A 13,797-nucleotide genomic window follows, 5' to 3' on the forward strand; every position below is an offset into this window, starting at 1 on the left:
GTAAGTAAACAAAAGGAGTTACAAAAACTAACGGGTTGTGAAGTTACTTTGAAGGTAAAATATTTGGGTGTGGAAATAACAATGAAGAATACTGATTTGTTTAAAAATAATTATGAGAAGCTATGGCGTAAAATGGATGAAGATATGATAAAATGGAATAAACTTAATTTGTCATTGTTGGGAAGAATAGCGGCAATTAAAATGAATATTTTACCAAGAATAATATATTTATTCCAAACTATTCCGATTGTGAAGGACAGTAAAACAGTTCAACAGATGGCAGAGGAAGATCTCAGAATTTGTGTGGGCTGGGAAAAAACCAAGTATTAAAATGAAAATTTTAACAGATGCAAAAGAGAGAGAGGAGGATTCCAATTACCAGATTTAAAACTATATCATGAAGCAGTCTGCTTAGTGTGGATAAAGGAATGGGTGATGCTACTAAACAGAAAACTTTTGCCGTTGGAAGGTCATGAAAATAAATTTGGCTGGCACGCTTATATGTACTATGGAAAAAAAAAGATGGATGTTTTTTTCTCTCACCATTATATAAGAAAGTTTGTTGAATACGTGGATGAAATATAAGAAATATGGGGATGAGAGAAAACCGTTATGGATGGTGCCAGCAGAAGTGATAAAAATAACAGCTGAAGAGGGAGAAGAAAAGTGGTTGTCATATAATCAGCTATTAAAAATACAAGGCGGTAAAATAGAGTTGAAAACTGCGCAAGAGTTGGACAATAAATATGATTGGTTTCAAATGCAACAAATAAAGAGCTTAGTGGAAAAAAGATATCATAACTGAAGGAATAAGACAAGAACAGACAGAAATGGAAATAGTTCTGCTTGGAGACAATGAAAAATTAATTTCAAAACTATATAAACTGCTTTTGAAATGGTCTACAGAAGATGAAGTAGTGAAAACTCAAATGATTAAGTGGGCAATTAATGAAAATAAAGAAATACAGATGGAAACTTGGGAATATCTTTGGAAGAACTCTATAAAGCTTTCAACATGTCATAGTATTAAAGAGAACTGTTTTAAAATGATGTATAGATGGTATATAACTCCTAAAAAGTTGGCAAAGATGAACAACAAGATGCCAGATAGATGTTGGAAATGCAAAAAACATGAAGGTTCTTTTTACCATATGTGGTGGACTTGTGAAAGAGCAAAGAAATATTGGCAGATGATTCAACAAGAAATATCTAGGATCTTGGGATATGAAATTAAGAAAGTCGCAGAGACTTTTCTGTTGGGATTATATATGGAAAAATTTCCAAAAGATAGAACTATAATTTGGTACTTGCTTTCAGCTGCTAGGACATTGTATCCGCAGTTGTGGAAGCAAGAGAAAATACCAGAGAAATGGGATTGGATCTTAAAAGTTATAACATGGAGTGAAATGGACAAATTGACAAGAATTTTAAAAGACTATGATTTAGAAACTTTTAGGTTGGAATGGAAGAAGTTTAGAAGTTATATAGAAAAAGAGTGGAAAATAAAAGGACATTGGACAATTTTGGATAATGATAAGTCCTAAAAGAAATATAGAAATTTTTGTTTTATTAGTGGTACCTTTAAATATTAGTATTTTAAGTATACAACAACGGCGGGGGTCAAGAAACGGGGGAATGAGAAAAGTAATATATGGGATAGATAAAAGAAGTAATTAATAATGCGAAGAATTGATTGTTACCATATGTCACTGAAATAAAATTGTTTTAAAGAAAAAATTGTTTTAAAGATGAACCTCAACTTGTGATTCTTCTAATTGCTAAAAAATATTTCCATGATTTTGCATACTAATTAACTGCCCACTTTCTCTATATTTAGGACTGCTTACCATTCCATCCTATGTCTGATGAAGTGTGCTTCTAGAGCATGAAAGTTTGCATTCTGAATAAAACTTTGTTGGTTTTAAAGGCACTATCCAGTAACTGTGCCCTAATGTGCAAGCACAACCCATATTGTACTGTTCAAAGTTTTTCAGCCTATTGGTCAAGAGGCTGAGCTGTGAACATACAGAATCCCCAATTATCCAGATGGCCTTAAGCAAGCTGCTTACATTCAGCTTAGTCCCCACACAAATATTACTTATTTGATATTTATTCTCACATTTTCTGTTCAGCTCAAGCAGCTTACAAATATGACCACAGGAGACAAATCATAGCTGAAAATAGCCAGCTTGGTGTGGTGGTTAAGTGTGCGGACTCTTATCTGGGAGAACCGGGTTTGATTCCCCACTTCTCCACTTGCACCTGCTGGAATGGCCTTGGGTCAGCCATAGCTCTCACAGAGGCTGTCCTTGAAAGGGCAGCTTCTGTGAGAGTCCTCTCAGCTCCACCCGCCTCACAGGGTGTCTATTGTGGGGGAGGAAGATAAAGAAGACTGTAAACCGCTCTGAGTGGAGGGCGCAATATAAATCCGATGTCGTCTTCTTCTATAACAAATTTACTAAGCTTCCAAAGAAAGCAACACCAAACACCTGTCAGACACTATCAAGATAACAGTAAATAATGTCAATACAAACCATATGAAATGCAACGTGAAGATTTATGACTGCTGATTGTACGCTAGCAGTCTTGTGGTGAAATTTTATAAATTTCCAAACTCTAAATGAAGGTTGAGCAAATAACTTAGTTAATTGGTGACAACTCAACTATTAAACTACTTATGTAGTAATTCTATTCCTTACTCTAAAAATGCACCAACACCTTAGAGTGAGATACTATTACACTATCAACCTAATCTGAAAAGAACAGACCTAAAATCTTATATTCAAATAAACCCATCTTGCAGGCAACCTACAGCTCACCCTTCAAAGCAGGCAAAGGTTATTCGATCACCAAACCGAAGTTCACTGTCTTCTACTATTCTGCCATTCGGTATATTGGGAATACGACATCGTTTTCCTAGGACAAAGATTAGGCCATTACCTTATTATATCATAAAAATAGTAGTACTAAAACACAGAAAATATGGCTTTTATCTTGTGTGCTATTTCTCAAAAAAAACAGAACTTTCTGCAGTATCTACCAATTCCTTTCTTCTATAGCAGACCCCCAACTTACCCTGTGGCACTGATAAAGGAGGAAGAGAAGGAGGAAGAAGAGGAGGGGAAAGAGAAAGAAGAGGAGGGGAAGAAGAGGAAGAGGAAGACTGTAGATTTATACCCTGCCCTTCTCTCTGAATCAGTCTCAGAGCAGCTTACAACCTCCTTTACCTCCTTCCCTCATAACAAACGCTCTGTGAGGTAGGTGGGGCTGAGAGAGCTCTCATAGAAGCTGCCCCTTCAAGGACAGCCCTGCGAGAGCTATGGCTGACCCAAGGCCATTCCAGCAGCTGCAAGTGGAGGAGTGGGGAATCAAACCCCGTTCTCCCAGATAAGAGTCCGCACACTTAAGCACTACACCAAACTAGGTCTCTGACCCCAACTATCACAGAAGAAAACTCTAGGGGGCTCAACAAGCTGCAGGTGGTGGTAGGAAAGTTCATGATCAGCTTGCAGATCTCATAGAATAAAAGCCAAAGTCTTTGATTAGTGATTTCTATTGACTAACATATTTGACATGCAAGAAACTGAAATATGCAAACACTCAAGAATAAGAATCCCACTACTGGGGTATACACATATGGTAAGATCCAGACTAAACAGGCATTTTCAACTGATTCTCTCTTCCCACTGCAGACCCTCCCTAATGTTATTCCTGAGGATCCTTTACACCCAGAAGCAATATTTTGTAGAGTTCAGTGGGCTGCAGTTGGAAGGGGGATAAAGGAGAGTTTCATTCTACTGATGGAAAATTTAGTCTGGATTCAACTCATATGATCGTGATATGCAAGTCAGTCCAAAGGCAAGCGGAACTGTATTATATTTCATTCATGTCCTGGAACCAATGGAAAGAGACATCCAATGTCCTGCAAATTTTGATTGAATTCTTTTATCCAATCCCTTTCCCTCCCAAGGACTTTGGAAGGGTCTACTTATCCCACACCACCATCCTGATAAATACTGGGCACAGAGAGAACAATTTGCTAGAGACCACCCAATGAGTTTCATGCCACAGTGAAAATCTGAATACAGGTTTCCACTTATCCTTTTCATTACCACAAGTGTAATGTAGAAGATCCATAGATATCTTTTGGCAGATACTGGGGAAGGTGGTACAGGTAACAAGGACAGAATCCAGACATTACACAATGTGGAAGACCTCCAAAATGCTAAATTTAATCCTGCAGATAATTTAGGGGGAGAGCAGGGAATAGTCACTGCTGATCCCTCTCATCTTTACAACATCATCAACAGCTAGTTCAACAGCTGCATTTCAGTTCTGTTTATGTAACATGGAAGAAAAGATCAAGGATGCTGTAGTCTAATGCTGAATAATAAATAAATGATATTTATGCAGCCCTAGATTTTTGCACCTCTGCATTTATCAGTAACAGTTCCTGTTCAGAGGACTAATAACATACATTGAAGAGATAAGCAAGCCTTTTTTTTTTTAAGCAGGAATGCAATTCTGGCTGGCTTGGTGTCAGGGGTGTGTGGCCAAATATGCAAATGAGTTCCTGCTGGGCTTTTCCTACAAAAATAGCCCCATGTAAAGCGATGTCAGGGGTGGGCCTAATATGCAAATGAGCTCCTGCTGGGCTTTTTCTACCAAAAAAAGCTGTGGAGACAAGCGATCACATATGGCACAGTCAGGTGGATTGTTAGGTAGGCCAGGAAGGCTTTGTAACCAGTTTGGTGTAGTGGTTAAGTGTGCAGACTCTTATCTGGGAGAACCGGGTTTGATTCCCTACTCCTCCACTTGCACCTGCTAGCATGGCCTTGGGTCAGCCATAGCTCTGGCAGAGGTCATCCTTGAAAGGGCAGCTGCTGTGAGAGCCCTCTCAACCCCACCCACCTCACAGGGTGTCTGTTGTGGGGGAGGAAGGTAAAGGAGATTGTGAGCCGCTCTGAGACTCTTCGGAGTAGAGGGCGGGATATAAATCCAATATCATCTTCTTCTTAAACCAAGGATCAAGAAATCCCTACTGCTATTTTGTTTTTAGAGAACACAGCTAAGACGGTATGTGCCCTAAGTACCATGATAATCCCCAAGGGTTTTATAACTTTCTACAGCATCAGGATCTGACTGAACCCTGATGCAAGATGTTAAGGGTTAAATAAGATGTGTGTGTTTCTGCAGCTTCTAGTGTTTTAAGAAAGCTGCAGGAGCATGTGTGACTTAATTTGGATTAGGACCACAGTACAAGGAGGAGAGGTGAGCCACTGCTTACAAGTTTCCCCAAACCTGACACTTACCTGTAACCCTATTAGTACACAGGTTTCCCCAATGGGGCAAAAATTCCCTGGGGCTAGTTCATGTTGGGAAAGTGGGAGGTGGATGACTTTAATGTCACTTGCATCAAGCTCCTGGTCAGAATTCAGTTCCCATGTGTTTGATACTTACATATGAAAAAACACTGGAAACTGTGGAAATGTGTACATGCAGAGTTTGACCCTGGGAGACTCTCGGTCTGACCTAGAACACACATTCTGCAATTCTGCATATTCAACTAGCAGTTATTACTTTTGCAGCACATTTGCTACTTCTTGAACTGCTAGGTACAAGGAAGATTAAAAAATAAAAGTACAGAAGGCTTTGCATGTGTTTTTATCCATATTTTAGAAGATACGCACCTTGACAAGGCTCAGGAATCTGTGACCATTCTGAATTTTCAAGGCATTCAATAACTAGTCGCGATCCAGGAATAATTTCATAACCTGGGTTGCAAGTGTAAGTCAAGTTGGTCCTAAGAGGATAGCTTTGCTTTGGGTCTCCCTTTGGCCTCGCAGTGAAGAAGCGTTTTGGAGGGTCACAATCACCTGGAAATAAAGATACACATGAAGATTTGATTATGTTGTGGGAAAGAAAGTTGATTGCACTGCTGGACTCTAGAGAATTCATAAAGCCTCATCAGTGAAAAATAGACAGAGCTTCACAAAAATGTTCACGGAGACTCTTGGAGTTAATCTGTTGAAAGCAACTGGATCAAGACTAATAGCGATAAGACTTGTTTTATCTATAAATGAGTCTTCTGGAAAATCTCCCAGAAAAAAAACTGTCCTGAATAGAGCATGGCCTGATCTATTGCATTAATTTTGACTTACATTTAGTAAGGCATGACCTGATCTATTGCATTAATTTTGGCTTACATTTAGTAAACATTAGAATTTTATGTTCTAATGGAAAATACTTGAACTAAAATATTTGACTAGGGGAAAAGTGCAAGTCAAATTTATTTATTATATTGAACTATTGCAGGGCTCTGGACATTATACAACGTGATAAAAACATTTAAAAATTAAATAATAATAATAGAAAAAGTGATGAAAATTAAAATTACAGTTTCAAATTCTTCCTAATTAAGGACTGTGTCTACCTCATGGGATTGGGGGGGGGGGGGGAGAAACCAATCTGAGGGGGAGGAGAATAAAGGAGGATGCCAGCCAGAGTGGAACCTATAGCTGCCCTCAACCAAAAGCCTGGTGGAACATGTCCGCCTTACAGGCCCTACATAATTGCATAGGATCCAGCATGGCTATAATGGTGTTTGGCAGAAAATTCCACCATGTTGGGGCCAAGACTAAAAAAGCCTTGGTCCTAGTCAAGGACAGCCAGATGTATTTGGGGTCAGGGATCACCAGTAGCTGGTTATCCTGGGATCCACAGCCTCACAGATTGCTTGAGGCTTTAAAGGTTAACATCAGAACCTTGAAGTTGACTCAATACTCCACGGGAAGCCAGTGCAGCTGGCACATCACAGGCTGTATATGCACTGTGATGTTCCTGTCAAGATTTGCACTGCTGCATTCTGACCCAGTTGGAGCTTCCAGGTCATCCTCAAGGGCAGGCCAGCATAGAGCAAGTCTAACTTGGAGGTGACTGTTGCATGGATTATCATGGCTAGGTCAGGAAATGACAGGAAAGGGGCCAGCTGCTGAGCCTGACATAGATGGAAAAACACCAGCCTGGCAATATGTGTGAACAGGGCTTCCATATTCAAGGAGGCATCCAGGATCATGGCCAGACTCTTGATGGACTGTGCCTTGTCAATGGAGCCCCACCAAGGGAAAGGAGTCTGTGCCCTAGCACTGAAGCCTCCCCCCTCCAGCCACAGAACCTCCATCTTCAATGGGTTCAGTTTCAGCCTGCTCTTTTTTATCCACTCATCCACAGCCTACAAATCCATGGTCACATTTTGCAGGGTGATATCCAGATGTCCATCCAGTAACACATACAGCTGGGCGTCATCAGCATACTGGTGACATAAGAACATAAGAGAAACCACGTTGGATCAGGCCAATGGCCCATCCAGTACAACACTCTCTCACACAGTGGCCGAAAAACCTGGTGCCATCAGGAGGGTCACCAGTGGGGACAGGACACTAGAAGTCCTCCCACTGTTGCCCCTCCAAGCACCAAGAATACAGAGCATTACTTCTCCAGACAGAGAGTTCCAACAATAAGCTGTAGCTAACAGCCATTGATGGACCTCTGCTCCATATATTCATCCAAACTCCTCTTGAAGCTGTTTATGCTTGCAGCTGCCACCACCTCCTGTGGCAGTGAATTCCAGGTGTTAATCACTCTTTGGGTGAAGAAGTACTTCCTTTTATCCTTTCTAACCTGACTGCTCATGATTTCACTGAGTGTTCATGAGTTCTTGTATTGTGAGAAAGGGAGAAAAGTACTTCTTTCTCTACCTTCTCTATCCCATGCATAATCTTGTAAGCCTCTATCATGTCACCCTGCAGTTGATGTTTCTCCAAGCTGAAGAGCCCCAAGCGCTTTAACCTTTCTTCAAAGAGAAAATATCCCAACTCTTTAATAATTCTCGTTGGCCTTTTCTGCGTTTTTTTTCCAATGCTACAATCTTTTTTGAGGAGTGTCAACCAGAATTGTACACAGTATTCCAAATGAGTGCACACCATTGATTTATACAGGAGCATTAGGATACCATAAAGGGGCATTATGATATACCCAAGCCCAAATCTCTGTACTAGCTGGGCAGGGGGCCCATGCAGCTGTTAAATAACATGAGGGAGAGAAGTGCCCCCCTGAGGGATCCCACACATTAGGAGGGTGTCTGGGGGACATATTCTCTCCCAACACCACCTTCTGTCCCTGATCTCAGAAAAATTACATAAGCCATTGAAGGAACTGCCCCCACCAAACTCCTATGTCAGTGAGGCGGTGGGTCAAAAGGTCACAGTTGGCCGTGAAAGACAATGCTATAAAATCTAATAGTAGCAGCACCAACCCACTTCGATCCAGCTGTATAACAAAGATTGTCTGTCAAGGTGACCAACACTGTCTCCATTCATGGCCAAAGTGGAAGCTGAACTGGACCTAAGTCCAATGTGTCATCCAGGAAACCTTGGAGCTGTTCAGCTACCACTCTCTCAGTTACCTTACCCAAGAGACATAGGTTCAAAATTGGGCAGTGATTAGCTGGATCGGCAGGATTCAAAGTCAATTTTTTAAAGAGCAGTATGACCACAACCTCCTTAAGGCCCTTCAGATAGACCTGATTCCAGGGACCATCTGAATGGTCTGTTGACAATATCTACCAACAGGCTCTGTATTCTCTCATTGCCAGGTTTCACTAGCTACAAGGGGCACAGATCTAGGAGGTTTAAATGTTATATTCAAACCAATTCAGAGCTCTTTATGAAAATTATTTTCATCTGAAAAATCCTTTTATCTATTTAAAAACAATACAGCTACTACTTTCTCCATGCCATTAAATTTCCTCACAAAAAACACCACTGCACTTAAGACTGCTGACATGTAATTTTAGCATACTTAAACAACAGTACATGATATGCTACTGAGATGGTTGTCCATTTATTTGTTTCAGAGTAATTTAACTATAGTCCACAAAGATCACTGTGGTACCTCATCACTTGCATTAGTTCCATACTAAACTGGCAATTGCAATTTCCCTTCCACAGATGAAAGGAGACAAATTTCAGCTCAGGCTTTTATTGATCTCCAACGCCAATCCTGTGCATTTATAACTTTTTACAAACTTAAGATATATGTATTTGTGGTTTTATTCCCTCCTAAAATAAACAAAATATACATATAAGTTCTCATGCAATTCCTAATCATCAGCAAAACAGTAATTACAACTTTGAACTGCCAGATTTTCTTACAATATTAATGTATCAGCCATGGCATTCATTCATTGCTGTGTATTTTATAAAATAAGTACCTTTAGAAATGGAAAGTTTCTCATGGAAAAAATAAAATCAGTGGAAAATGTTCTACACCACATCTCTATTGCATGTTACTCCAAGGAAACGGCATTTGTGATTTCACTTTTACACGACTTCCTGATAGAGATGTTAGGGGCATCAGGCATTCAGCACCAAAAAAGAAAGTCTCTTATAATCAGTCTAGTGAGATCAGCTTATAGCTACCCTCTGAAGCGCCCTTATCTTGAGCCAGACCACTGGTCTATCAGGGTTAATAATGCCTGAACTAACTAGCAGTTAGTGTCTCAGATATATGTCTTTCCTATCACTTGTTACTCAGTCCTTTAGGCTGGGCATGTTGGAGACTAATCCTGGGACTGCCTACAAAGCTACAAACCAGGATTGCAGAGCATCATCTAATTTACCTTATTTTTGATTCATCTCCAGATCGAAACACAAGTAGTTGGTTAGCTTGGAACCATCTTAAGGGCCAAACTAAACTTCATAAGAGTTGTTCAGTGTCTTTCTCTCCCTCCATCAAAACATCCAGTTAAACACGCAATACATGATATAATGCTTTTGCATCATTCTTTTCCAAATAAGAGGCAAGGTGGGGCAACACGCCAGTGAAGAATGTCACCTCATACACAGTGTTTCAGCTATATTCACAGTGCATTCCTAAGCAGAGTTACACCCTACTAAATCCACTGAATGATATGGGCATAAGTTTCCTTAAGACAGCACTGTTAGAAAACTTCTAGTCATCCTTCTAGTTTTCTAGAACTAGATACTATATTTATTTATAAAATTAATGAAGGAAAGACTAAATCAAATTCTGTTCTGCTACTCTCATTGTCTATGTAACACACAAATCATATTCACACAAACTTTTAAACCATTTACTTGATTGTGGTAGGTTCTTTCCAACCATGGCAATGATCACTCAACTTTTCTACAAATTATCTATTAGAAACTGTGACAAGATCAGGAGAGTTTTATCTTTGTAAAGGTAAAGGTAGTCCCCTGTGCAAGCACCAGTCGTTTTCGACTCTGGGGTGACGTTGCTTTCACAACATTTTCACAGCACACTTTTTATGGGGTGGTTTGCCATTGCCTTTCCCAGTCATCTACATTTCCCCCCCAGCAAGCTGGGTACTCATTTTACCAACTTCAGAAGGATGGAAGGCTGAGTCAACCTCGAGCTACCTGAACCAGCTTCCGCTGGGATCGAACTCAGGTCATGAGCAGAGGTCTCCAACTGCAGTACTGCAGCTTTACCACTCTGTGGCACAGGGCTTTTGAATTATCTTTGTATTATTTTGGAATTATCTTTTATCTTTGTACAGTACTGTAAAAATGAAAGTTTTACTCCAGCATAGGTACAAAACAAGCTTATGAGAGTATCTTCAGAAAATCTTTTTCCTTTATCACTGTTCTTAATAACCCTGAGGAAGACTACCCTGCCATGATATATTTTGGGATTTAGCATTTTCTATTATATATTTTTGATACATACTTCCTGAATAGTGATGTTTTCAATAACATGAGTTTACTCTTTTGCTTGCCTAGAAAAAAGCCTGATGGTCTAAGTACGGAGGCTACTAATCTCGTGCTTTTGCTGAAGAAACAGAACAAAACTAATAGATTCCTCAGAAAAGGCCTGTTGACAAAACCTGTGAGGAGTTTTGACTGAGTAATAAAATATATATTTACTTTACTAGTACTAGCCTTAGTTTTATTTTTTTTAAATATCTTAGTGATGGGTTGAGGCTCTAGCTTTCCACTGAATGTACTTCATTCTATAATCAAACAGTCTTCAGTCACTCAGCATATAAATGCAATTTGTCTTCTGACAGCGAGGCATACCCAAAAGGAACCCAGCTCCCTCAAGTCGAAAAAAGTAATATGCAGCAATGTTTTGCACTGACATCTCAGAATTCCAAATCTCTCTCATTTCACAGTCCCACTATTTATTGAACAAAATCAGCTTCCAATACATAAAATTTTAATCTGCTTTTGTAACTATTAAGTTTATATGCTCACATACAACAAAGCAAGAAACAAAACCCAGTATAGCTAAAATCACCAGAACTAGCTCTGGGATAATCTCTCTGTTTTGCACTGCACCTAGCACACTGCTGAAGCTAAATAGCAACCACCACTTCTCCTGAAAAAGTAGCATATTTCTTCAGCTCCGCTTCTAGAACCCCTTACTTGTTAAGTTATGCTTCTATAGGAATGATATCGTTTAACTATGATTTGTTTTATAAAAAAATAATTTCCCAGACTTTCCCAGTGCCTTTCCCAGAGCTATTCTCTATAAAGTACTCTCACCCTTTAAAAAAAAAAAAAACTATAGAAGAATTGCAGATTTATACCCCACCCTTCTCCCTGAGAAAAAATTGATAAATTATAATGACAGCCATCTACATTTCACTACCTTAAATGATTAAGTGAAAGCAACCGGGGAAACCCTCTTACACCAGAAAGGCCATAATGAAAGACAGCCAAGCCCTCCTTACTCACCACGAGCCTCAGACAACAACACCAGCAACACAGACGCTAGAAACGCACCATGATAAGCAGACAGAAGCACCATTATGGCAATGAGAAGTAATAAGCCTGAGAACGTAGAAGAGGAAACGGGCAGCTGCCCCAACTGAGAACAGCTCAGCAGAGGAGGGAGGAGACCCTGACGGGAAGTCAGGCCTTTACCATTCGCTGGGCGTCACAGCAGCAGTACTTTTAGCAGTCGCTGTTCCCGAGAAACAACGCGAACATCCTACCGCGAGAGGATACACAATAAGGCCCCACCCTCTCTCTCGCAGCCAACGCATGCCCGTATTAAAGTTGTAGGCGCTTGCGTGTAGAGACTGTTAAAGAGGCGCCCTCTTGATTTTGCTAGAAGAGTTTACACGCCGCAAATCGAATTGATGAGGAAAGCATGTGTGTAACGTTGGACGCGAGTCTAGTTGCATCCTCCTCAGGCAGTTGGCACGCATACTCGTCTCACTGAATATAGCGCGATTTGTTAGCAACGAAACATGCACAGGATTCGCATGTCTTGACAGCAAAGTGGAGGGGTGGTTAATTTCTACAAAATTGAGATTGGCCTTGTGATGTGGGAGAGCAAGTACATGTGCTTAAATGTACAGTTGAGTGCACCGTTTAAACGAACATGTCTGTAAATGTAGTTATATTCGTTTTCTACCCTCTCACTTTTTTAACACTTCAAGACACAACTCTATATTAGTTTCAAGGAAAGGTACACTGAACTAAATGGGATTTGCTTTAAACAAGCAAGTTTAGGATTGCGCTCTGCTTCTTTTCGTACCAGAATGTTTTGTAATAATTCCTTTGCTTCAACAAGAACATGGGGATTGCTTCTGTATAGAGATGCTCTGAGCAGGGGCATGGGGAAAATAGTCTTTCCCTGTTTGTTTCCACTCTTTGGTTATTGGAGATATGTTACCTCTGAATATGGATGCCCAATTTTTTGTTTAGCCTGCCTAGTAACCAATGTCAGAGCTATTCTCTATAAAGTACTCTCACCCTTTAAAAAAAAAAAACTATAGAAGAATTGCAGATTTATACCCCACCCTTCTCCCTGAATCAGAGACTCAGAGCGGCTTACAATCTCCTGTCAGGGGTGACCATAGAATAGAACTGTTGTCAAGGAAGTGTCTTAGCCACTTCCCTATGAGTCAGCTTTCCTGTTGCCTGACAGACCTAATATCAGTTTCTCAGTTCTATAGTACACATGGCTTCAATTTTTGCAGTCTTGGGCAGCACATGACCTGAGAAATCATGAAGGAGTGGCTCCTGACTCAGGGCTGCTCTCAGGGTTACTAAAAAGCAAACACACGAGGCCCTGGGGGCAATCAAGCTCAAGCAAAGGAAACCCCCAGTAAATCGTACATTAGTCTTCACCAATACTTCACCATGTAATAGTATATAACGGGTGGCCAACGGTAGCTCTCCAGATTGGCTATGCTGGCTGGGGCTGATGGGAGTTGTAGGCAAAAAAACATCTGGAGATGTTAGCCACCCCTGTCCTATGTCTTCTTCCCGCACAACAGACACCCTGTGAGGTGGGTAAGGCTGAGAGCACTCTCACAGTAACTACCCTTTCAAGGACGAGTCCTGCAATAGCTACCCAAGGCCATTCCAGCAGGTGCATGTGGAGGAGTGGGGAATCAAACCCAGCTCTCCCAGATGAGTCCGCACACTTAACCACTACACCAATAGGCCATAACAAAATTTTTAAAAGTGCCATGGAAGTACTTTCTTTTTGCCTGTCATTAATCCATTTTTCATTGGATGTCTGCAGGTTTTAATATTGTTGGGTGTGTAGGTGTGAGACTTCCTCTTATTCTTTCCACTATATAGCAGGGCTTTTTTGACAGAAAATGCCCAGCAGGAACTCATTTGCATATGAAGCCACACACCCTTATGCCAAGCCATCTGCGTTCCTGCTCAAAAAGTGCCGATTTATAGCATTTATAAGCCTGTCATGATTGGCACACACTTCTTGTCTTTTTGT

General features: G+C 40.5%; 1 protein-coding gene across 14 annotated transcripts in view; it reads right to left on the bottom strand.

Annotated features, from left to right (window-relative positions):
• LOC132566343 (complement component receptor 1-like protein) overlaps positions 1-12,074 on the bottom strand; it is a 47,165-nt gene extending 35,091 nt beyond the window's left edge. For 2 of the 14 annotated variants that reach the window (XM_060231272.1, XM_060231268.1), the window contains exons 1-3: positions 11,781-12,074; positions 5,691-5,876; positions 2,820-2,916 (exon numbers count right to left, since the gene is read on the bottom strand). In XM_060231272.1, coding sequence (XP_060087255.1) covers positions 2,820-2,916; positions 5,691-5,876; positions 11,781-11,853 — 356 coding nt within the window. In that variant the 5' untranslated portion in view covers positions 11,854-12,074. The remainder of the gene's footprint in view (positions 1-2,819; positions 2,917-5,690; positions 5,877-11,780) is intronic. The other 12 variants (XM_060231269.1, XM_060231263.1, XM_060231266.1 and 9 more) reach the window with 9 other exon arrangements.
• Positions 12,075-13,797: the final 1,723 nt, after the last annotated feature.

Source organism: Heteronotia binoei, chromosome 2 (assembly GCF_032191835.1).
Source record: "Heteronotia binoei isolate CCM8104 ecotype False Entrance Well chromosome 2, APGP_CSIRO_Hbin_v1, whole genome shotgun sequence".
NCBI lineage: Eukaryota > Metazoa > Chordata > Lepidosauria > Squamata > Gekkonidae > Heteronotia > Heteronotia binoei.